This window comes from Rhinolophus sinicus, linkage group LG06 (genome assembly GCF_036562045.2).
Source record: "Rhinolophus sinicus isolate RSC01 linkage group LG06, ASM3656204v1, whole genome shotgun sequence".
Lineage (NCBI taxonomy): Eukaryota > Metazoa > Chordata > Mammalia > Chiroptera > Rhinolophidae > Rhinolophus > Rhinolophus sinicus.
Window position 1 is genome coordinate 35822153 of NC_133756.1, and position 26266 is coordinate 35848418.

Here is a 26266-nt window from a genome sequence, read left to right on the forward strand (position 1 = left end):
ATCTGGTTGACCTCCAGGCAACTTGGCAAGCCTTCGGCTACACCTTTTTGGGTACTTTTTTCATTTTTGATAGTATCTGTCCTAAATGCAGTCTACTTCCCACATCCTTACTTCAATTTTGTATCAGCAGATGGTAGTTTCCAGAGATGATTCACTAAACTTCTGTCTCTTACATTTCCGACTGTATAATTTTTATTTAAAGGGTTTCCCGAATGTCAGTATTGGGGCCAGTGTAAGGCTACTTTAGAAGCATTTGATTAATGTTAATAAAAAAAAGAAATACATCTACCTGGACCTGACCCCAGCCTATTGAATGAAAATCTTTAGTGCTGGAAATGGGAGAATCTGTTTTTGGTTAAAGCTCCTCAGGTAATTTTGTGACCTAATTAAGTTTGGGAGACACCACCAAAAGAGTTGTGGATACCTTGGCTCATAACCTGATTGTTTTTTTCATGGTTTCACATTAATCTGGCTGTCTCTATTACTTCCCAGCAGCTAACATGGAGGCTGCACTTTTCCGAGCTCTTCAGTGAGTTGTTAGAGCATCTATCTTGCCTGTGCTCATCACACTTAATCTGCCCTTGCTGGAACTCTTAACACACTCCTGCTGGTGGCTTGCCAAATTAGAGAGTAGTTAGAATAACTCCTTTGCTGTGTCCTGGCTATGTGTCAAGACTTCATTCCTGGTCCTCTAGTCTGACCATTAATGTAAACTGTAGATCACAGATGACACTGGTGGAAGAATGCAAGCAGCCCGAAATGTAATCTCAGGAAGATGGAAGTCTCACAGTTATATAATAGTTTGGACATGAACATTGCTTTGTAAAACTTTTAATTTGATTCAATGCGTTTTCTTCTGGGTATAACATTTAGCATTCCAGAGTAAAATGGACATTGAATGCTGTGTTAAAATGTTTTTATCTATTAGTGTGTTGTATATGTAATTGATAGTGAGTTTCTTTGGCTCCAGTTATCTTTTTAGTGCTTCTCAAAAACTTACAATGTCACTGATAGAAGCAAACATTTCAGTCAAAATACCTAAATGATCAAAAATCAACCTGTAATTAGCCGATCAACATATATGTAATATAGATGCTTGTGTAGTATTATATTTTATATTTATATGTATACTATTTATACATAAGTATATATTAATATGAATATCAAGATTATGTTTAATAAAAGCTTTATCACAATTAACTTGTACTTTACATGGTAGAATCTGAAGTATTTGGGCTCCTAGTGGAATTATACTGAATAATCATAGAGTCATGGAAATAATGGATTCAGAAACAACTAGAAAATGATAAAAAGTCAGAGAATCTTGATTAAGTCTCAGTTGAGAATCTTATTCCCTATGTGCCCTTGAGCAGATCACCGAACATTTCTGAACCTTAGTTTCCTCATCTTCAAAATGATCTTTTAGAAGGTTGTTGTAGGGATTCAATGGAATAAATGATAAGTGTTAGTACATTACAAGATATATTTATTGTTGTTTCTAAGGTCAAAGGGCACTATACAATTCTGAAACATCTCCTAAATTCTCTAAGAAAGATTGAGGTATGTAGCACTTTAGGATAATGACTCACTATTATCCATCTTAGTATCGTTGGAAGATTATCATATAGTATATATTAAATCTTATTGAATAAAATGAAGTATAATTTATTAAATTCTTCATTTCTGAAAACTGGCAATTTATGTTCATGAATGTTTTGTGTTTTTCTAATAACCAGAACATTTAAGTCAGAATTTTGTTTTTCCTCAACCGTGCCATCTGCTCTTTTTCTTTATTAAATAAAGGCCAGTTTTCATACTTTTCTTAATATAGTTGACATTTAAAATTTTGGTGTATGATTTCATTTTTATTTGGGATAATTATGATGAATAATAGCACATTTGCTAAGGTCTTGCATTGTGAAAGACACAATGTGCAGCGTTTTACACATATTAACATGTTTGTCCTCACAACAATTCTATGAGGTGACTGTTATTCCCCTTTACTTAAGAGAAAATTAAGACACAAAGTAGGTATCTTTCCCTAAAGTCATTCTTTAAAAGATGAATTGGAATTTGAACCCAGGTGGTCTGATTCCAGAACCTAGTCTCCTCACACTTAAGCCATGCTCCATTGCTAACATTGTATAATCTGCAGATCTGCTTGTGAGCGTTCCCAGAATGCAACTTTTGGGTACCATGATTCTTGACGGGTTGACTTGGGGTTCTTTGAGATCAATAACAACCATGTAAATGAAATTCTCCTGGAGCCCTGCTAGTACTTTCTAACTTGTTTTCAGGTTTTCCTGACATATCCTCAAACAGTTACATGTAAATCAACTAAACCACCTTTGTTTTCACATATTTGATTGCTAGAGATATAAAAGAAAAAATAATAGCCCATTCAAGAGAGTGATTTACATAGATTTCCAACCAGGATAAGTTGCCATTCCTCATCAGAGTGTAATTATGATGAGTAAAAAGTGGTTTCTAAAATTAAATCACCATTTTCTGTAGATATTTGCATGCACAGGTTATGTTTGTTATATCTTGAGGTCTTAAATACTAGTAAATAACTATTAGTTTACTTAAATTGTTATTTGATCATCATGGAAATTCATGTTTTTGCTGAAATCTAATCAGAATTGAACATTGAATTAGTTCAAGATTCTGAAACTAGAAAATTTTGTATAATTGAATTTATATGACTAACCCTCATGGTGAAATTGCAGGCACAGGCTTGGAAGCTTTATCCCACCCCACCTCCACTCCCACCCCCCATTTAAGACAAATCGTGTCTTAAACTCTTCAGGTTTTTTGGTTTCCTGTTATTGTATTGTTATAACCTTGAGAGAAATAACTCTTTTTCGCACTTGAAATGAGATTCAAGTGAAACTAAGCTTCAAGTTATCATTGCACGTTGAGAAACATTTTCCTGTACTTTACACAAGCATGGACATATGAATGCACACACACACACACACACACACACACACTCACACAAACGACATATAAATGGACTGATATCAGGAAGTATATTTGAAAAAGTGTTTTTAAGAACCAGTGACATTTTCCCACCAAAATAGTGTTATGTTATTATTCCAATACAAAAGGTTGTTTACCTTATATTTCACGCTATTTCAAATAATGCTTTTTCTGGGATCGTCCTTTTCTAATTTTCCTCTCTAAACGCCAGAAACATAATCCTCTGTACCACTAACCCCAGAAAACCAACCATCACCATAACCTGTAACAACCATGCCGTTTTCAAAGGTATACATGCTATCAGCCAGCACAGTTATCAAACCCAGTGATACCCGGTTAGAATAATCATAGGTTAAGAAGCTATGTTTATATTTTCAAAATGGTAAATAAGTATCATGGTTGTATTCTGAATTTTCAAATCTTGAACACTCCATAAGTTTTGTAATATTAACAAAATGAATAAAGTGTACATTGGTAACAAAACTACAAAGCTTCCTGAAACCACAAAATGCTAATCCCAAAGTGTATGTTATTAAGTACGCTAACCTAAGTTGCATTTGATGCATTCATTTTTGTTTTCTGGTTGTCAGTATTGCTATAGTAACTGAGAATTACACTTTATATTAATCATTTCTTCAAGAAGTCACAATTATTGGAATTAGAAAACCCCTCCCAATTTAGTCATTCACATGGAATGAGAGCAGCAATTACACTCTTGAAACTTATATTCGTAATGTTGGTGAAAGATGTGTTCTTTTTTTCCTAAGAGTGACCTGAGTTTTGATAAGTTTGTTTTCTTGACAAGTAATCACTCTTTAATCAATAGTCCTCCACCTTAGTCAGCTGGGCTGCTATAACAAAATACCACAGGCTGGGCGGCTTAAACAACAGAAATTTATTTCTCATAGTTCTGCAGGCTGAGAAGTCTAAAATCAAGGTACCAGCAGATTCAGGTTGTGGTGAGAGCCCTCTTCCCAGTTTGTAGATGAGGCCACATCTTCTACTGTGTCCTCATATGGCAGAGAGAGAGGCAGAGGCAGAGGCAGAGGCAGTCAGAGACTTCTGGTCTCTCCTCATCTTCTTACAAGGACACTAATGCCATCATGGGTGTCCCACCCTATAAGTCTAATTACCTCCCAATGGTTCCACCTCCCAATACTAACACTTAGTCTTAGGGCTTCAACATATGGATTTGTCCAGTGAGAGGCAAGGCACAAACATTCAGTCCATAACAATCTCTGATTGGAGAATGTGCCTATGAATTTTATCTACATGGTGTTTTCACATGTTTTAAACTGGAATATCTTGGAAAAGTCAAGCATTCTCCAGTTTACCCCAGTCCCTGACACTCCCTACTGATTATTCCTTACCGGATACTCATCAATGTTGTCTACCAAGCCTCTGTGGATACTTGAATAATAATTGACTCTTGATTTAAATCATTTAACTTCTAAAAATTTAGCAAGATTTGGTATCAATACACTCTTTTGATTCTCTCTTATAGGATGGAGAACCTAATAAGGGGAAGGAATCCCCCACAATATCAGAGGAGTCCTTGTAAAGAAGTTCGTGCAGCACTTCGGAAGAGACCTGAAGAAGAGTGTAAGTATGTTTAATAGGATTGTCTATGTCCTAGATAAATTTTGGTGAGTAAAACTGAAAAACTAAACCTTTAAGTAATTAATCGATAATAGAGGTACTTAATACATATTTATTGAATCAAATTGAATTTATTTTTAAAAAACTTATTACCACACGTTACCTGGATTGAGACAACACTAAGAGCTTTGTTAAGATGCTCTGCTGATAATTGGTTTCCATGTTCAAACGAGATTGGAAAAGGGTGTACAATCTAACATATCTTTCTTAGATATTTATATCATGAACATGAATATTTTTAAGGAGTCCAGAAGTTAAAACATTTTTCTTGAAATGTGTTTAAAATCAACATTTTTCAGTTTCCTTTGACCATAATGCTCTTTCAATTTATATATTTTTTAAACTGAGGACTCTTTGGAAACCACTACATTAGACTGAAGAATAAATATGTAGTGGTAAATATAAACTCATTGGACAAGCAGAAACATTTGATTTAATCCCATTTTGGAAAACATTTTTGAAAATGAAAGATATGTATCCCACCATGAACTCATTTTACTCCATCTTCATATTATTTAATGTTAGAATATATAATTGTGTGTAGATAATTTTTAAATATTTCTAGTCTGCAGCATTGTTGGAAACATTTGGCATAATATTTGCATTTTAAGTTTCTAAGCAGTCCCATAATGCTAACTTTCCTCAGGGTAATTGCATGTAATTATTTTCATGGAAGTAAATCACATACCATTATGACAAAAATTTATCTCAATTTTGTCCTTTTCCAGGAACTTCCATTTTATAAGGATAGAGCTAATGCAGTGGGTATACTGGAGGGTACAGTTTAGTAGACTTTTAAAATTACATTGGCATTTTACATTAGTTTGAAGTACACTGTTCTAAATAAAGACCAAATACATGGAAGCTGGGCACCCTCATGGCAAGTAGAATGTTTTTTGTTTTGTTCTGTTTTATTATAAAGTCAGTAGACAACCTGATTTGGCATCTATGTCATTCAATGTAATGTTAGTTTTCTTTTAATTGGTAGATTTATAGTTTCTAACAGTCCAAATGATATCCAATTAAAACTAAACTTTGAAAATGGAGATTGAGTTCATAGGTATTCTAAAACAAAAACTATGATATGAAAACTATAAGATCATACAAAAATGTTGTGGTTTCTTCTGTGTGATAGTTCAACAAAATCAGCTTAGTTACTAGTATAGTTCTGCAAACTTTATTTAAAAACTTTGAAGGGATATTTGTGAATAAAGCTACAGTTGATTCTCACAGAGTTGCTATTTAACGTATACAAAGTAATTTTTCAGTCCTCTATACTGAGTTGGTCTAGGCTAGAGGGCAACCAGCTATGTATGGTATATTGCCCAGTCCAGCCTGACACCTATTTTTGTAAATAAAATGTGATTGAAACACAGCCATCTCCTCTTTATTTAGGTATTGTGTATGGCTGCTTTTGCACTACAAAGGAAGAGTTAAGTAATTGTGACACAGATAATATAGCCCACAAAGCCAAAAGCATTTTTCTGATTCTTCACAGAAAAAGGTTTTTGAACACTGGTGTAGGCCAGTGGTTCTAAAAATGTGGTCTTCAAACCAGCAGCAGCATCTGAGAGTGTGTTAGAAATGCAAATTTTAAGGGCTGCAACTCACATCTACTGAATCAAAAACCTCGTGAGAGTCAGGTCCAGTAACCTGTGTGTTTTGATGTAAGCCCTACAGCAGATTCTGACGTAAGCTCAAGTAGGAAAACCACTAGCTTAAGTCAAATGACTGGCTGCAGATGATAACAAATCATCCTGGATCAAAAGACTAATGGTTATAGGCATATTTCAGAGTCTAATACAAGACACATAATATAACTGATCCTTGTGTTATAACAAGACGGTCCTCATCAGTTGCACGGTGGCAGTCAGGGCCATTTTTAAAATATCACTACAGAAACAAAGCTGGATTGACTATGTTACAGAATATGGAAAGACATAATGAGAAATGAGAAACCTGTAAAATATTATTCTCTTCCAGAGCAGTCTTAATTATCCCTTGTTAGTACAATGAACAGTTCTTTTTGTCCTGTTACAGACCACTGTCAATTCCCTAAGAAAGAAGCCTTTTTATTAGAATACAGGTAGCCTATTATATTAGTTAATTAAGACACTAACTTTAGTTAATTATGTAATTAGTTAATTTTAGCCAATTAGTTAATTAAAACATTAACACAGGAGGGGTTTATTCTCTAATGTGACACTTAATGTGACCAGCTGCAGGACTCTCAGTATTTTTTTTTTTATTCTAAGACTCAGTTTACTTATCTGAAAAATGAGAAAAATGATAGAGCTTATCTTGTAGGATTGTTTTGAGAATTAAGGGAGATGTTTACTTGGCACAGAACCTGAGACAAAGCAAGTTTTCTTTCTTTCCTCTCTCTTTCTTTTCACTTGTTATTATTGTTCTTCTTATTTCAAACTAATCATATGTGTGAGGATAACAAACCATGTTTCCGATCACAGAAAGGAAAATTCACAGAAGTCATCACTATTATTTTTAGAAACAATAACGGGTGGCAAGGAATAGGTGTTAAACAAATGACATAAAGCTGAAATTCTTGCAGCAGTGTTAGTAACACATTTTAAATAGTAATTTGTCTTACACAATGGCGTAGTTCTTTCCCTATCATTCTACAAATTCATAAGGGATATAGACAAAGACTTGTTGGTCAACTCCCAAGGAAAACTGTCACCTTAGAAAATCATCATAGAAAGACAAATGGCAGTGGCTTCCCTGTGCTGAGAATTGAAAGAACAGAGGATCTTCCAGATGCAAAGAGAGACTTCTTGCATTGAGAGATATTGCAGGAAGATTTTGCAAAACAGCGTTATTCATAATGCTTCCTTTCATAACATTTTATACTACTTTTCCAATATTTCAATGTGAAGATCAACATTAGGTCACCACACATAACTCTTAACCAATTGTTTCACGTGAATTATCTAACTATGCTGCATCTAGCATAGCCAAGCAGCTTTCAGTAAAACTTAATTGTTCCTTGTAAAAGACAGACTTTAAAACATGCTCAAGGTACTTCCCATTAGACAACAAAAATAAAATCTTTGTTCTCAAAAAGCACAGCCCACTTCCGCCATAGACCCACATTCTTGTTCTATTCACAGGTGAACCTCTCTAAAAGGTCATCTATGCTCACCCCATTTACTTAACCCCACTCACTCCTCCAAACTCATGCTATCTGGCTCCTACCCAGTTATTCTCCTGAAACAGCTTTCATTCACACCGCCAGTGGTCTCTTCATGTTGCTGTGTTCATTGTCTATTGCTGTGTAACAAATTACCACAAATCTCGTGGCTTCAAAGAGCACTTGTTTATCATCTCGCAGTGTCTGTGGGTCAGGAGTCCAGGCAGGGCTTAGCGGGGTTCTCGGCGTTTAATGTCGTACCAGGCAGAAGTCTCGTCAGAAGCTCAACTGAGGAAGAATTTACTTCCAAGCTTCCTTTGGCTGTTGTCCAAACTTGTTTCCTTGGGTTGTATGACCAAGAGCCCTGCTTTTTGCTGACTTCCAGCTAGAGGCCATTTTTAGGTTTTACAGGCCTCCTGCAGTTCCTTGCTATGCATACCTTATCCATATGACTTCTCACTTCATTGAGCCAGTGAGGAGACTCCCTCAGGGAGGGCCCTGTCCTCCTTTAAAGGGATGTCACCTGCATAAACCAGGCTCAGCCAAGATAATCTCACTTTTGATTAATTTACAACCAACTGATTTGGGGCCTTAACTACACCATCACTTTTCCGGTATTCTGTTGGCTAGAAGCAAGTCCCAGGTCCTGACAATCCAAGGGGAGGAGGGGTTTACACAGGACTTGAACACTTGCGGACGGAGTATAATATCATGAGGCCATCTTAGAATTCTGCCAATGTAAATTCTGCTAAATCTATCAGGCTTCTTTTTCCCCCCAGGGCTCTTTTTACTTCTTAGCATAAATCAATAGTTGATTATTTCCTCCTTTTGAAAACCCTCTAAGGTCTTGGCTATCATAACATTATACTCTCCTGGTTTTCCTCCATCTCTCTGCTTATTCTTTTACATGATCAACTTTCTCTTGCCAGCCATTACATATTAGAATTCTGAAAACTGTTTGAAGTCATCTGCTTCTAAATAAACTCTTTCCATAGACAATCTCATTACACCCACAGCATCAATTACTCCTATAATCGCATGACTCACAAATTGATACCACCAACCCAGACCTCTTTCCATATATCAAAAGGTCTACTTGACACATGCTCTTGGATATTTTGACAGTACTCAAACTCACCAAATCTATGATCTTTCTCTCAAAACCTGAGCTTTTTTCCATGGTTTTTTTTTTTTGTTTTTTGTTGTTTTTTTGTCTGATTGCTAGATGCTCTTAATTAGTTTCAAAGGACATAATCTAGGAGTCATCTTTCATACCTTCTTCTCCTGTTTACTCTCACATCCACTATGATTTCAAGGCCTTCATTTTCAACTTTTGAATATGTTTTGAACCTGTTCATAGATCACCTCCTCTGCACAGATTCTAAGATTCTACCAGATACTCCCGTAAGTAGTTTTCCTATACACAGTTCTGAATGCTTTTCACCTTAAAATGATCCTATGGTGATTGCCCATTCAAGAAAGACACAAGTCTTACTGTAGTTTATAGTATATTGCATAGTCTGGCCTCTAACCGCTCTTCCCCCCTTAGCTTCATCTCACATTTTATTCCTTTGCCCTTTGTGTTCTTTTAATTTCTGAACATATTTACTGATAAAAGAACAGAATATATACTTTTGAAATGTTATAGAACCAGAGAACAAAACAATTTTTCTGGAAATGAAGAATATACTTTTGGGAAATAATGAGTGCAGAAACTAGAAGAAAAACTTAGAAAGTTGTTTAAACTTTTCAAAATCACAAGAAGATGAGTACTATATAAAATAGCTTCAAAATAAATAATACATCCATATTTATGTGGGTTTATTTCTGGGTTTTCAACTCTATTCAGTTATTCTGTGTGTCTGTTTTTCTGCCAATAACATGCTGTTTTGATTGTTGTTCTGTAGTACACGCTGAAGTCAGGGAGTGTGATACCTCCAGTATTGTTCTTTTTTTCTTACGATTGCTTTGGCTATTCAGGGTCTTTTGTGGTTCCAAAGAAATCTGATGATTTTTTGTTCTATTTCTTTAAAAAATGCCATTGGGATTTTGATGGGGATTGCATTAAATCTGAATAGTGCTTTGGGTAATATGGCCATTTTAACTATGTTGATTCTTCCAATCCATGAACATGGAATGTCTTTCCATGTTTTTTGTGTGTCTTCTTCAATTTCTTTTAAAAATGTCTTACAGATTTTAGTGTATAGGTCCTTCACATCCTTGGTTAAGTTTATTCCTAAGTATTTTATTATTTTTGTTGCAATTGCAAAAGGATTTTTTTTTTTCTTTTCCTGAGATTTCATTGTTACTATATAAGAATGCAATGGATTTTTGTACAATGATTTTGTAGCCGGCTACTTTACTGTATTCATTTATTGTTTCTAATATATTTTTGGTGGAGTCTTTAAGGTTTTCTATATGTAGCATCATGTCATCTGCAAAAAGTGATAATTTAGCTTCCTCATTTCCAATTCTAATGCCTTTTATTCCAATAAACTTTAATTTAAAAAATTAATCAAAAATAAATAAACAAACAATATGGAAAAAAGCAATTTTTTATTTCAAAAAATAAAGGAAAGAAATAAAAATGAACACTGATGAGGAAAGGAATTATAAAAAGCTAAACACGAAAGTAGACTTAAAATCTCCCCTGGCGTCAATAAAATAATTAATAATGTAAAAATACAATAAAGAACAAATTTGAGGAACAAATACTGGAAACCCATGAATACAAAAGAAATATGACCAGATAATAAGTATGAAGGGAAATAATGACAAATACGGACAAATAAAGAATGGAAATCCAAGTTAAGAATTATAAATTGTTCTAAGAAAGAAATCAGAGCAATTTACAGGGAAAAAAATCATCAAAGCCTTAATTGAATATATTTTTCAAAGTTATAAAAACATCTGACAATATATTAAAATGTCTTACAGTGTGCTATACTAATCAGTTAAATGAGATCTACACCCAGATACATCAAACAAATATTTTAGAATTATATTATCAGCTCTTTGAAGAGCAAGATATTTTATTTACAATTGTGTCAGCAGCTCCCTGCATAGTGCCTGGGAGTTAGGAGATATTTAACAAATATTTCAGATTGAATGAAGAAATGAATTACTTAACTTTCAAAGTAAAAGTGCACTGCAGGGATCTGCTTGAGGAAAAAGAAAGAGAGGGGGAGGGATAGAAAGTAAGAAAAAGGAGGGAAGGAAAGGAAAACAGACAAACAGAGAGGGAGAGGGAGAGGGTGAAGGAGAAGAAGAAAGTGAAGAAGGTGAAGAAGAAAACGATGAAGGAAGGAAGGAAGGAAGGAAGGAAGGAAGGAAGGAAGGAAGGAAGGAAGGAAGGAAGGAAGGAAGGAAGGGAAGGACAAATTTCTGATTATGGGACAGAAAGCATGGGCTCACCTTTCCCTGTTCCTCCATTCCAAATGCTATTGAACAGCCCAGAAATTCTTCAACAGACCATGGTATTACAACCTAATAAAAGGACTCTGAAAGCTTAAAAGAAGAATGCAGACTGGCTGGGACATCAGGACTTGAGGAAAGACAACATAATGTGTTCCTTGCATTTTCTTTTTATCTTCCATATATCCCTGGACTGGGCACTGGAGAGACCGACAGCCTGACACTGTCAAAAGACATAATAATAATAGTAATACTAATAATTTATTATTACTACTACTACTACTACTACTACTATTATTATTAAGCAAGAAGGGCCTCCTCTCACAATTCACAGGAATGGGAGAGGGGAAGCCCAACAGACCTTACAGAGAGCCCCAACCTCCATTCTGTAATCCATCTGAGCTGACAGGCAGTTTGATCCACCTGCAGCAACACAAGACTGAGACCCCAGGACCTCCCAGCCTGGCTCTCCCTGGCAGGCATACCTACGTGGCAGTAATGGTGACAACAGTGAAACTCTGTGTCTCTGTTCCTTCCACCCAGTGGCATAAGGAGACCCAGGCACATTGCCTTCTGAACCTTCCCAGAAGGTAACTCAGTAACACCAGGGAGCCCAGAAAAGCACCTTCCTACCCTGGCAGATGGCACCAGTAGGGTTTGATTGAGAGCCCAACAGTGCCAGAAGAATAAAGCTGACCAGAACAGCATTAGCATTACAAGGGATCAGAAATTGTTTCCCCTTTCAGTGCCAGCCATGGATTGACTGTGAGTCTGTCTAGTGGCATGGTTTCTACAAAGTCTGGTGAGTAACCCTAGAGGCCATTGCCATGTGGGATTACTTAGGCCTATACAACTGCTGTCATTCTTATTTTTCTCATCGGGAGAATTAACCTCATCATGTTACTAACCCAAAACAGCGCTTGTTACTTCAGAAATGTGTGCCTCCAGGGACCCAGTGAGGCTAAGTGTGTACTCTTTCAAGAAACTTGCTTTCTTCAACATTGTCAGGCCTTGAGTAGAATTTCTTGAGTAGAATATATATATACTTGTTTTTTGGTTTTTTTACAGATGTGAAATAGGCCTGTTGTATTTGATCTCCCTCTATTGGTTTACTGCTTTTTAGGGAAAGGTTACCAGTTAAAATACAAGACAACTGGTTAAATTTAAATTCAGGTAAGCAACAAGTAAATTTTTAGTATAAATATATCTCAGACTATATTTAGGGCATATTTATACTAAAATTTATTCATTCTTTACCTGAAACTCAAATTTAATTGGGTGGCTGTATTAGGGTTTTCCAGAAAAACATAATAGGGGTTACAAAAAAATGTACACAAGTGGACACTTTGGTCAACGTTGCTCAAGCAGTAGTTCACTGTAATCAGAAGTTTCTGGACACTGATGGTAACCACTAAGAGCACCTCTTGTAATTGCAGAAGTCAAACGTGACTTGTATTTATCTTTTGTTATCAGTATATATTAATACAGTTTTTTCCTTTCTTAAAATTTGTATACATTTTTTTGAGATCCCGTGTGTGTGTGTGTGTGTGTGTGTGTGTGTGTGTGTGTGTGTGGAGAGAGAGAGATCTATCTGTGTATATCTATATCTTTTTTAAAGGAAGATCTAACAAAGACAAGACATATGATTTATTAAAGAATTGGCTCACATGCTTATGGAGGTTGGTAAGCCTGAAATGTGCAGGGTAAGTCAGTAGCCTGGAGACCTAGGGAAAGCTAGTGTTGCAGTACAAGTCCATAGGCCATTTACTGGCAAAATGTCTTTTCTTGGGAGGATGCCAGTCTTTTTCTATAAAGACCTTCAACTGATTGGGTGAGGCCCACCCATATTATGGAGGGAAGTCTGCTTTACTCAATGTCTACCAAAATTTAAACATTAATCTCATCCCAAAACACCTTCACAGAAACATCCAGAAAAATGCTTGATCACATATCTAGGCACTGTGGCCCAGTCAAGTTGACATAAAATTAAACATCAGAGTTCCTTTATTTGTATTTGCTAAACCTATAAAACCTATTTCAGGGGGTCTGAACTGAGTTTCTAAAAGTTTAAGTTGTTCCTTTAGTTGATCTATTTCTTTCTTTAACAATATGAAACTAGTACTATTTACTAATACTTATCACTTTTCAGTTCTTTGCTTTTGGACACAAATATATATTTTTCTAACATATTTTCCTAAACTTTGTTTCATGAGGTCTCCCATATGAGAGATATGAAGGCAGTAAGTTCTGAGTCTTTCAAAAGCCTCACTATTCAAACAAGTCATATTCATCCCCACCTTCCTGGATCAGATAATCCCACTGAGAAAGAAATTTTCTCTAAAATCAGCTTTAGACTCAAACTTGGACTTGATCTCTTATTGTTCTGCTGCCTTTTCCTGTAACATGTCTCCTCTAATATGTTTTGTCTTTGCTGGATCTTCCTTTAAAACAGTAATTCTATAAATTTCTGGAATGTTTCTTAATGGCAAGGAAATTCCTGTACCCTCACCTCTAATGATTTTTACCATTTTGAAATTCACTTAAGAATGCTTTAAATATTATTTTGTTGTTTTTCTGCCTTCTACCCTTAATTTTGTTCAGACTTTGTGGAATCTTGGCATCCCCACTCTTCAAGTTGTAGTTCCCAGTTGCTGTCATACTGGACTCTCTCCATAGCTTTAAAAGGCCACATCATCAGTAGTTTCCCAGATTCTGTCCTCTCTCAGGGATTTATTCTAGATTGTCCTCTGAAATTCTGTCTCTCTGCTTTGCTTAGATTTCTTTAGGCTCCAGTCACGGTTGTTTGATTTGGTAAAGCTGAAACATCTCCTGCCTTTTCTGAAAGATTAGTCAGCACTGGGTCTATTCATTTCTTTTTATTGTTTGTTTCTCTTGACTTTCAAGATCCCATTTTCCATTTTATATCTCATTTTCTATTTCATATCCCACTTTCAGGTTCATATCTAATCCCATAAAACCTCAATATTTCTCCTAATCAAATCTCTCGTTTCCTCCCAAGTAAGCACCCAGTTTTCCTTTACTTTGGTTTTATTTTTCTACTGCCTTCTGTTACAGTAATAAAACTGAAACATGCCCTTTTTCACACCACTCCACTTCCGTCTGGATATCTCACATTAACTCAGTTCTTACAGTCCAAGTGCTCCAAACACAGTCTTTGTTATTTCTTTTCATAGTCTTTAGGTGTACAATAATTTCACTGACTTCTGTTATCTCTTTCAGTGTCACCTAAGAGGGGGGAATGTCTTCGTTGTGAGGGCTCCCTATTACCTTTTATTTGTTTATTAATCAAATTCACCACTGTTCTGCTGGGACATCCACAATGAGTGTTCTGTGAATTATAAGGCCATGGATAGTGCTTTTGTGATGATTCAGCCCAAAGTTCAAGTTCATACAGCCATAACTCAAACACTGTGACCAGTATCCACTAAGGTCAGCAGGATCAACGCAGTGTTGATAAAAAGTTGGTAAAAATTTCCATCTTGCTTAGGAGTAAATCTGCTGTGAACCACCATCAACTCTCAAGTCAAATTCTGCATGGCTCACTTGCTAAAGCTGAAAGCCCAAAGCCATATGCCCTGGTCCCAACAAAAACTTCTCCAACTGTTGTTTGAGTCACCAAGATCAAGTAAGCACCCTATTACTTTTTTTGACGACTTGTGTTTATTACTGATAAAACATATTGGAGGATGTTGCTTGAGTGCATGGCTACATTGATCTTAAGATTTAGCCCATCTAGCATCATAACTATGGGGCGTGCTGCTGTACAGCCAAGGCCTTGGTGGGCAAAAGCAGATATCCCAGATGGGCTCCGGAAGGAAGAGAGGAGAAGGGTCTTCCTTCAGATAACTCCTTCCACATCCATGGAGAAAAGAATGAGTCAAGAGCCCAGGAAGTTTAAGGAAAATACCTCCTCGTGGAATCCTTAGAAGTAAGACTTCTACAAGAAGTCCCCTCCTACAAGACTACCTACCATGGCACTTATAATCATGAAACAGCTCTGGCAGTTTTTGTGGGTTCAGTCTGCCGTGAAGTGACTGCATATAAATGTCTACAATACCTGCTCTGGGATGAAAGACCAACCCAAAGAGCTTCTGGTAAAACATTCATGTCCATGAAGCACCGTAACTCCATGAAGATTGTCCTATGCTAGTTTAATTTAGTTTTCAACCCTTGGTACTTTCTTATACTGAGGCCACCTCTCTGGTGCCTGACGAAATGACCCCCTGCCAAAACACTTGATCCAGAATGACTTCCAAACCATGCCCCAGAAAGAAAAGGCTTTATCCAGAGCAGCCATTAACTAAATCAACAAGATGTCTCCCATAATTTGAGAATCCCATCTGGCTCTTCTTTTGTTTTTCTGCTCCCCAGGAATATTCAGAAAAGTGCACAAAATTTCTAGTACCCTTTCTTATCCCTACAACCAAACTCATTACATTCTACTTCTAGCCTAGACATCTTTGTATAAGTAAGATGTTGAACAACCATAGTTTATGACCTAATTGATAGGGAACTATATTTTTGTCTCCCTCTGTCCATTTGAAGGGGGATAATCTTCTCCTACCCCTGATGTCGCTGACCGCCTCTTAGGAAATAGACAGCCCTGTAATTGTTATAAGTCACAAAACAGCCTCAATTTTGTCATTAGATCATGTCAATCTAAATTATTGATCAACACTTTAATCTCCATTTTAATGTAAGACTTTCTTTCCTCACCTCCACACCTGTCTGACTTTACGTAAGAAGGTGTGGTCAGAGCCTTTTCACTCCCACCAGCTTCACTTTCTCTCTGGCTTTCAAGCAACTGTTTCAGATCCCCTCAAATTAAGGAAGGATCTGGAGAAACTTGAAGGGACAGGGAAGCTCTTGTGTGCCTGTAGCTGGAGGACTTTATTCTTTCTAAAGAGACCTTCAAAGTAACTATTTGAGGAGTGAGTTTCATGGCTTCTCTTTGGAGAATCCCTTCTCTGGCAGAACTTCTCCCCGGCCTCTGCAGATACATCTCCTTCCTGAATGTCATTGCAACACTTTCTGCATCTCTTAGAAAGCCAGTGTTTACCTTCAGGTTCTTGCTTGTGGGTTCATCTGCCCCTCTAGGCAACTGTATTGAGCAGGACCTAAGATGACCCCACATGAGTTCTCTCCTTTGTGTGCCCTACTTCTAATGCACGGGAGCACTCACGCCTCCCTCACTCAGGCGAACTTTGGGCATGTAGGCAGATCCCAACGCTGCCATGTAGCTTCCTACACCTCGTTGCACGGGCTGCATTCACCCTCTAAGCACAAGTGAAGCACCAGTCTTCCATGTTTTCAACTGCAGGAAAATAGTTCAAGTTCTCTGAAGGGTTCCATGGAGACCTCTCCTGCCAAGCCTGAAGTGAGGGAAGTAGCATTAGGAATTCCTTACTGATAGATGGGAAGAGCCGTCATACTATAGCAAAGCCAATGAAATCCCGTCACCACTTCTCCTCCTTCAACACTTCAATCCCTTTTAAATCATTAATCAGGCTGAGGGATCCAAAAGCACGTGAGCTTCGCTGGCACAGAACAAATAGGCGAATACAGATCCTGGAGGCAAGCTGCCTGTGTTTGAGTGACAGCTTTACTATTTACTAGGTGTATGATGCAGGCAAGTTGCTTAAACTCTCTGTGCTCCAGTTGACTCTTTGAAGACAATAATGGTAAGGATTAAATTAGTTACTATGTGTAAAGCTCTTGGAATGATTCCTGGCATGTGGCAAACACTACATAATTATTTGCTATTACTATTCCTTTGTAAATTCTGCATACATCATTCTGGCTTTGAACTATAACATCTATGGTATCTTGCTGCCTTTATTGAAGTCTCTATTCAAACATCCTGTCATACTTGTGAGTATATCCAGTTCTTCTGTTGGCCTAGCAGAAACCCACATTAACCTGGCATCTTCATGTGTTGTCCTCACAGCACTGAATGGTAACCAGAATACACCAGTGAGGCCATGAAAGCCTTCTTTCTGTATCACCTGTGAAACTGGTTCTGCCACTTCACAGAGTAGCAGTGGTAGCCCCTAAAAAAGTTATCTAGGAGCTGGCAACATATCTAACTTCCTCACTCATGCCACAGGGGGAAGAGAGGAGTAAAGAGGAAGAAAGGGATAAAGACCTAGAAAATTCCAAAGAACTCAGCAGTAGTAGTCCATAGCTGGTCTCTCTCAAACCATTAAAGTGACTCAGTTCCAAAGATTTGAAATCAGTATCTCCCTACTTCAACTTTTACTTCTCAGCAGAGAGATAATTTGCCCAGCCCAGTTTGAGTCTTTTTTTTTTTTTTTTTTTTTAGTGTGCCAAATCCAGGGTCGTGTGGTGTTGTATATTAAGGCCATTTCCAGGAAGAAGAAATCCTTGTTATCCAGACAACGTCCCAGGAGGTGTCCATTGTAGTTCGGAGTATGCCTCTCTGTCATTAACCTCTGGCATCCTTGATTTCTGACCCGCTGCAGCCCTAGCTGCAAAACCACAAGTGATTTTCAGTAGGGTCAAGGTTTAGTTTTTTGTTTTTTTTAATTATGCTAAGTAAAACTGTACTTGTGGCTTTAAAGTGGTGGATAAAAGATAAAGACCAAGCCTCAAGAAATTTCCTCTATAAATTGTCAAATCAGCTGTTGTAAATAAAGGAACAAAGAAGTACATGAAAAGGACAACTTATTAGTTAGGAAATGTATGCATTTTATATATTTCAGGCTCACTGGAATAAAGTTAGTATAAAATAGCCCCCACCCATAAAAAGCAGAAATACTGTTAATAGAACATCATGTTGTGAATTTTGCTTCATGAGAGACGTAGCGCTGTAGAGACAGGATCTGTGTCTCTGTGACACCTGCAGGGCTGAGCCCAGTGCCTGGTACTTGGAGATGCTTGTTAAATACTTGCTCATTGAATGAATGAATAGTAGAAGACATCTTCATTAAAAAAATACATACACTTCAATTTTTGTTGTTGTATCATCCATACTAAATGAAAAGGAGTCCTTACATTGAAAGCATGCTAAAGCCAGTGGTGCACTTATGAATTCATGTTCCTTGGAGTTTACTGAGAGCTCCATTAACAACTAAAACTCTGCTCCTTGTGAGGCTGTTTTTATATGTAGAATAAATGAGTGCTTCTATGTAATAAACATCCTGAAAGCAAGGAATGTATTCTAGTCCCTTTGGAAGATTCTCTGTTTTTTTGTGTGTGTTTTTTTTAAAGAAAACCATTTAATTGGAACACGCTATTTTAGGAAGAGTTGGCTTCATTTATTTCCAAATTAGTACACAGAGGACATTTGTACTCAAAGATTTTAAAAGTATCTCCAGTATTGTATAGGTTGGAGGAGAGATTGCATTTTATCTGTTTTCATTGTTTGAATTGATGGTGGGTCCATGTGGTATGATGTACAGAAAGTTATTGCATCAATAACTTGTAAATTTTGTGTTTAAGTTCATTTACATTTTCATAACAAATGTCCAAAAATCAGGCATTGTGTTGTTTTATTTTGTGTGCATTTGAACATTCTGCTGTCAAAACCAAAGTGAAATACTTTTTAAAAAAATTTAGTTCTTTTAAAATTAAAGTTTATTGGGGGCAACAATTGTTAGTAAAGTTATGTACATAGGTTTCAGGTGTACAACTCTGCAACTTTTTAATTTTAAATTTTAAAAGCAAAAATATATGTGACTTGTTATGCTATTTGGCTGTATGCCTGAAGAGTGAATAATGTCACCTGTCTGCTGACAGGTCACCACACACCACGTTTAATCAAGAACATATTTTCAGCTATAGTATGTGACATGTCACATGCCTATCAGTTTACTGTCAGACAAGATAGAATATCTCATAAAGTGCATCAGTTCTCACTGCTCTCTTTTGGAGCCTAGCACTGCAGATGACAGTAAACATGACAGCTTTTGTGATCAGCACATTTTTGCTGACATCCTGTTCTTAACAATACTCTGGCTAGACAGTATTACCAGGAATAATCCATGGTGGAAGAGTCATTCCTGCATCCTCAACCACCAAATGATTTTTAAGCTTTTCTAAGGTTTTGTTTTTCAGACTTTTGTCCCATTCAGCCAAATTTTTAACTAAACTTGTTATAAAATTAATCGGGAACAGGAAAAAGAGAAAAGAAACTCTTAAAACCTCACTCTTTCATTCTTGACTCAAAGACTATATTTACCAACTTTTAAGAACCACAGTATATAATGAAGGATACAATCAAAACTCAGCGAGAGAGATGTGAACTTAAAGTATATAAAGGAGGCAAAAATGATTTTTGATTGAATATACAATTATAGTGTTTCAGAAACTCATTATTGAGATACATATTTTTGATGATAGGTGAAATGTAGACAATATTTTAGGCACAGTATAATATGTACTGAATAGCCACGATGCCTTTTTGTTGTTGTTTTTTTAAATCAATGAGTCACGAAAGGGTGAGCAGTTTTATGACAAGCCATTATCCAGACATGTTTTCCTCTCCTAGGATCAATTGCAGTGTTTATTACATAGACATGATTTATATTTCTGGTGTTATGTATTATCTACACAGTCATTAAGCAAGTTCATGAGGTGGCCCATTCCCCGGCTCACTGATCCGTCTGCATAGACTCCAGCCTTCAGTTATTTAATGCTTTTTTGTTCTTCTGTGATCCTGGAATAGTCTGAAAACACTAAAACTTTTAAATGAGTCTTACCTCAGATTCACACATGACCTTTCATTTTTGCCTGTCCTGATATATTTTATCTTGAAAATTCTCAGAGAACTGAACCTTTCCTGGCATCATTTTTTAAGATAAGTGGTTAAACAATAGATAAGTACTTTATCTAATTGTTTAATGTTTCAAGGCAAAGACAAATCTTGTTTTACTTTTTTTCATAAAATTTGTGTTCTGTTTTTATATTTCAATATTAAATCTAAGTGTTTCAGATACATTTTTGGATGGGGCTATGAGAATTGAGGAGGAGGTTATTTTTATTCTTAAATTGCACTCGTTAGCTAGTTTATCCAAGAATGGGATAACTTTAGAGTTCTTTATGCTATCCCACTAGTTACATATCTGCATATCTATTCTAAGAATAAATTTAAATCTCTGGTCTATAAAAATCCTTCAGTAGATTATGTAATTGTTGCTTTAAATGCCCCAAATTGTGTAAATATATGTTCGTGAATGTGTGTATGTATATAGCATGTATATAATGTGTATATTAACATATTTTAACTTCAGTTGGAGCCTTGCGCTTTAACTAACATTAATGTTTCATAATAAAAGGGTGTCAACATACGAGGATGGATAGATAGACAGATAGACAGATAGACAGATAGACAGATAGACAGATAGACAGACAGACAGACAGACAGACAGACAGATAGATAGATGGACATAGATAAACATGCACTTAACTTAATCCCTATTCTTTATTTTATTGAACTATCTTCCATTTCCTTTCTAAACTTGAAAAACTAAAGGATTAGGTCAGTGTTTACAGGTAGTCTAGGTTATGAGATACATAAATCAAGAAATTAAACATCTTTAAGAATTTTGCATCAGATTTGATGTGCCTCCTTGAAGCAGATTAAGAATATTTGTGGGTTATCTTTTCTCTTGTTGCCTCTCTTCCAGGAAGCAAAAAGATGCATTCAATGGGAAGGCACGGTAAACATATTAGTCTTATAATAAGATCTTTTCTTTTTTTTTTTCCTTTTTATTTTTCTATTTTTTTCTTTAAAACTATTTTGTACCTACGTTTTATTATAAGCCTCCTCAAATACTTTTATGAAAGAGATAAAGAAAAGGGAAGAAACAAAATGTCTATGTTTTGTGCACTTTATCCATTAGTTCAGTGAGTACTTACCAAGCACTTGCTACTACTATGTGCACAGTTTATTTACTCATTTTTTCTTAGGGACGTCATGTAACATAAATTTCTTCTCATTTTAAGGAATAATTTGTCCACTTGGAAAAGCAAAACTTTTTCAAAAGAAAAATCAACTGGGGAGTAATTTCTTCCAATATACAAATATCTATAATACCTAAGACCTTATTTGTATTTGATAATTTAGAAAACTTTTATTAATGAATATACATTAAAATTGTAAAGGCAAAAAAGAGAATAAAGTACATTTTATGAGCATTTGAAAACCATTTTGCAAATTGTAGAATTACTAAATTGAGTAAATTATCATAATTTTGGCTTTGGGCAACTTTAATTTTTCTGAGCCTCCATTTCTCCTCTATAAAATGGGAAATATATTACTACTTCATAATGACTCATTGAGTTTTTAATGTTACAGAATGGCTTTTGTGCAAAGTAAAGACTGTTTATGGTTATTTGCAATTTTAAATTAATTTTTATTTTGTAAAAATTAACATTTTTAACTTTAACACACTTTTTCATATTTTTTAAAAGTTGAACATACAAATCTTATTCTATTTATAAATCTAGTAAGTTTTTCAAATCAGTTTAAAACGTTATTATTCAAAAACTATTAAATTTTTGAAAACATTTCCATTTTCCTCATAAATCAAATACATTTATCTTCTTGATTAGATATTTTATGACCTGATGAAACAAGTAAAACCTTCTCAAGGAATTACACCACTCTTGAGCATCTAATAAATTAAATGTATAAATGTAGTAAATTTCAAGCTCTCGCAAGCATTACAATGCTATTATTAATCAACTAAATGAAATTCTATGCATTTCCACTTAACCTCATAGCTCAGTAATTCATTTTTCATTTCATTTGGAATCACATGCCCTTATGCCATAACACGTCAGATTTCAAATATTATCAACACTTTTAACACCACTTACAAAATTTTGTTACATTAAACTTAAAATTATGAATGGAAAGTGATTTTCTTCATGATCTCAATTTTTAATTTGTAAGTGTTCCCAGAATTAGACAATTTTACCCACTCCTTATGTAACTTTCCCCGTTGCAATGATAAACAACATTAAACCTTAGTGTTATAACAACAAAGTTTATTTTCATACCATTGCATGTTTGCTACATATTGGCTGAGATTCTGCTCCAACTTCTCTTTGTTCCAGAATCTAGAAAGGAAATGAAGTCCATATCTAGGATTTACAACAGAAGTCAAAGAGCACTAGTAGTAGAAGCATAGGCTGGTTTAAAGCTTCTCCTGGCTTGTCTTCCATTATCCAAAGTGAGTCACATGACCTGGGCTAACATCATTGAGGCAGGAAGTATGATCCTCCTATAGGAAGAAACACCCATAAGGAGGAGCCTGACAATATTGAGAAATGCTGCAAATATTTTGTGATCAATCAATATGTTCTACTACATCTTCCCTCCAAAAACACATGGTCATATTATTACCTAATTATTTCTTATGTGAATTTTCAACCTAGTACTCAGGTTACAGCTTTTTTATTTTTCCCAGTAATTTCTTTACTACATGACAGAATGCTATTTTTTAATGCCTTTATGAGGCCTTACACTCATGATAAATTACCTAAGGCTTAAGTGAGATAATGTAAATAAAAGCATCTACACATCCTTAATAAATATAAGTAGGAATACATTGATTTTTATTCTTTTGTTTCTGACTTCATCCTTTTGGGTTCCATTTTGCTTGCATAGTTGTATGTTTTTTTGTTCAGGCTCAGCCATGTGAAGCAAAATCACTCACCTATGCATGGATAAAGGAATTTTGCTGTTCTATCATCAGTTACTCTGATTTCCAGTCATTCTGGGCTCAGAAACAGAATCTGGAATTTATCATTACTCCGACCCACCCCTCTGACTGCTCTAGAAATTATATTTATATTCATTTAGCCTTTCACATTGGTTTTTTTAGTGGCCAGATCACACTGTTTTCTTATATTAAACTAATGATTGACAATAAGCAAACTGCAAGTCATTTTCACACATGGTTTTAAGCTTTTCAGTTATCTTTTATGTATGTATTTGTGCACTAAGTTTTTTAAGATGCAAGACTAATCTGACTAGCCAGATTATAGAAGGAATGAAAGTCAGGCAGAGGAGTTTAGATTTAATGATGTAGGAAACAGGAAATAATTGAGTTTTCGGAGGCAGGAAATAGGAAAACAGCATGGTGTCAGTATCACAGTGTAGTGAAAAATATGGGATTTCATGTCATACCATCCTGGATTGATCCTGGCACCATCAATATAGCCTCAGTATTCACATCTTGTAATGAAGATCCCACTGCCTAACTCCTAGGGCTATCATTTCTTCACTGATTCCAAAAATACTGGGCTCCTAGTTTTTACTAGATGTTGGTGAACAAATGAAACTTAGTGTTGATCTCATTATGCTCACAGTCTAGGGACAAATACAGAAAATATATAGGAAAAGGAATAACTTACTAGTGAACAGTTGTGATAAGGACTCAGAAAGAAAAAATCAAGTGATAGAAAACTGGGGTATGTGTCTTTAAATTCAGTGGTCGGAGAAAACCTCCCTAAAACAGTGACATTAAACAGAAGTAAATGAGAAAACGGATCTGTAGCTGTTGAGGGCCTTCTCATGTCCTCTTTACCCTTAACATCTGGTATGTTCCCATGGCATCTAAGAGCAAGCCCTGTCACATCTTCCTGAGAACATTCTTTCAGCTTGTGTTCAGTGCAACCTGAAGTCAGAGGAATTAATGTCTCCAAGTGCAACCCTCAGTCGTTGACAGATGGGAGTGGACAATAAGTTGCCCACCTTCCTCCTGACTCCAGCCGCTTACCCTGAGCTATACTGCACAGTGAATCTCAGAGTTCCCAGTAGGATAAAGCTTTAGTTGCCCAGAGTGGTAATCACTTCATTACACACCCCTTACAGGCCTCCTTCCCTTCCCTGTTTCACTTCCTTGCTCTTCCACTGGTGTTTCCTAGGATTGACTCCCCAATAAAGTATTTCTTCTCAAATCTTTGTGTTAGGCAGAATCTGTTGTGGGGTGAAACCAACCTTAGAGAAATACCCTCTCTAATCACCTAGAATAATGTCTGAAATAAAATATGCACCCAGTAAATGTTAATTCTCCTTTTCTTTGCCCTTCTTCCCCTGAGTCAAACATGCAAGACATAAATGTTTTAGGAAGTCATCTCTAGACTATGTTACAGTCTTGGAGGTGGATACAGTTAGAGTCCGAGAGGCTGTTGAGAGGTAGACTATTGCTTTAGAATTGACAAAAAGCAGTAAAGACCCAGCTAGGCCAAGGTGACATGCCAGTGAAATTTAGTCACAACGGCCTGATTATGACTCTCTTGTATCCCTGACTGTGTATGACATACTTTTCTGGACCACATGGTTCTATGAAGTGGTATAAGAGGGAGTGGTGCTATAAAGCTACCCCTGGGTAAAAGAAATTATATATATTATTAGGCCAATGAAAGTAGGTGGAGAGATCAGCAAAGTGTTCTGTGAAATGGGGAAGAGCTTCCCAGGCCTCCTGCTCTTATCTGCCATGTCTGGCCTCCCAGGTAGCAGCGGTCTCGGGGGAAAATGTGGAAGGGCCTCTGATCTCCATCAACACCTCAGAGCCACCATATATATGATATTGTTCCTTCTCCTTGGAATTTCTTTTTAAGGATGTATTTTAACAGAACTGTATCCTTCATGCATTTTATTTTTCTCGGCAGCTAACTTAAAATAATTTCAGCTTTATTTGGGAGAGAAGACAGTGGTAGAAGTCAGAAAGAAAGAGCAAAGATGAGGTACTTAACGAAACCAACTGTGTTCAAGTCTCTCCCACATAGGATCAAAGTGTATCTGCATTATTTTATGTATATAGCGTAAAATTAAACTATAAACAATGCTTTCTATATAAGTGCGTTTTCAAGTCAAGTAAGTGTTCCTTGTCCTCTCTTCCAACTCATTTTCCTCTTCTAAGCTAGCTTTAAACAGACATTCTGAAGTCTCTTGTGGATCTTGGAAATTTAAAAAAGTAACTTCCTACCAGGACCTACAGGTCTGGTCTGTTACCTGCTTATCTTTCCAATCCATTCTGTGACTACTCTCCTTCATGCTGGTTAGGCTGAGGCATACTTGCCATCATTTAGTTCCTCAAAATATGCCCATATCTTAGTGTCTTTTTGGATGTTGTTGTTTCTTCTCTCTAGAATTTTATTATTAGGTACTTACATAGATAGCTCTCTCTCATTCCTAGGTGTCTACTTCAATGTTACCTTCTTAGTGAGGCTTTCCCTGGCCACCTTATCTGAGAAGATGTATCAGTTAGCTAGTAATAAAATAATGCTGCATAACAAACACAAACAAAATCTCAGTAGCATGCAAAAATGAGTATTTATTCATCCCAAATGTCTGGGAACTGGTTGGGGGCTTTTCAAACCAGGCTGGGCCTCCCTCTGTGGCTCTGCTGATGTCATCTGGTCTTGTTCATGTCGGGAAGTTAGCTGATCTATGGTGCTTCTGCTGTTCAACTCTGTTCCATATATATCTCATATATATCTCATCTCCCTTCTAGGACAGTGGGCTAATCTGGACATATTCATTTCATAGCCCATAAACGACAGAGGTGTAACTATCTGAGCAGAAATATGCAAGGCCTTTTAAGTACTAGGCTCAGAACAGTCCATTATTTCCATTTGTTGTATTGTCCAAAGCAAGTCTTAAAGCCAAATCTAGCATCAATAGTGTGCTACTCCCTTGGAAATGTGGGGGGTGTGAAGGGAACATTTCTGAACCATGATCCAATCTGCTCTAATAGGTCTCCTCTGTTATTCTAGTTCAATGTATCATGTTTCCTTCAAAGCATTTTTGTTTTTTGTATACAATTGTCTAATATCTGTCTTGCCCATGAAACTTTGTTTTAGACAAGAAATAGACATACTATGGAAACAAATTAAACCCCAAATATCAGCAGTTTAACAAAGTAAGTTTGTTTCTCCCTCATGTCACAGTACAGTGCAGATTGGGAGGCCTGCCTCTATTATAGTTATATCAGCTAGATCTGTGCAGCCTGCTCAGGGGAAGAGAGAACCAAAAGATCAAATGAGGTGATTTTTTTCCAGGGCCAG

The 26266-nt window shown here is 36.2% G+C and overlaps 1 protein-coding gene across 11 annotated transcripts in view; it reads left to right on the forward strand.

The window, feature by feature from the left end:
• Positions 1-26266, forward strand: part of LRRC7 (leucine rich repeat containing 7) — a 474513-nt gene that overhangs the window by 103892 nt on the left and 344355 nt on the right. For all 11 annotated transcript variants that reach the window (XR_012497277.1, XM_074334934.1, XM_074334935.1 and 8 more), the window contains exon 2: positions 4487-4584. Coding sequence is in view for 7 of the 11 variants with exons in the window: in XM_074334932.1 (XP_074191033.1) it covers positions 4487-4584 (98 nt within the window). In the remaining 4 variants the exon portion in view is untranslated. The remainder of the gene's footprint in view (positions 1-4486; positions 4585-26266) is intronic.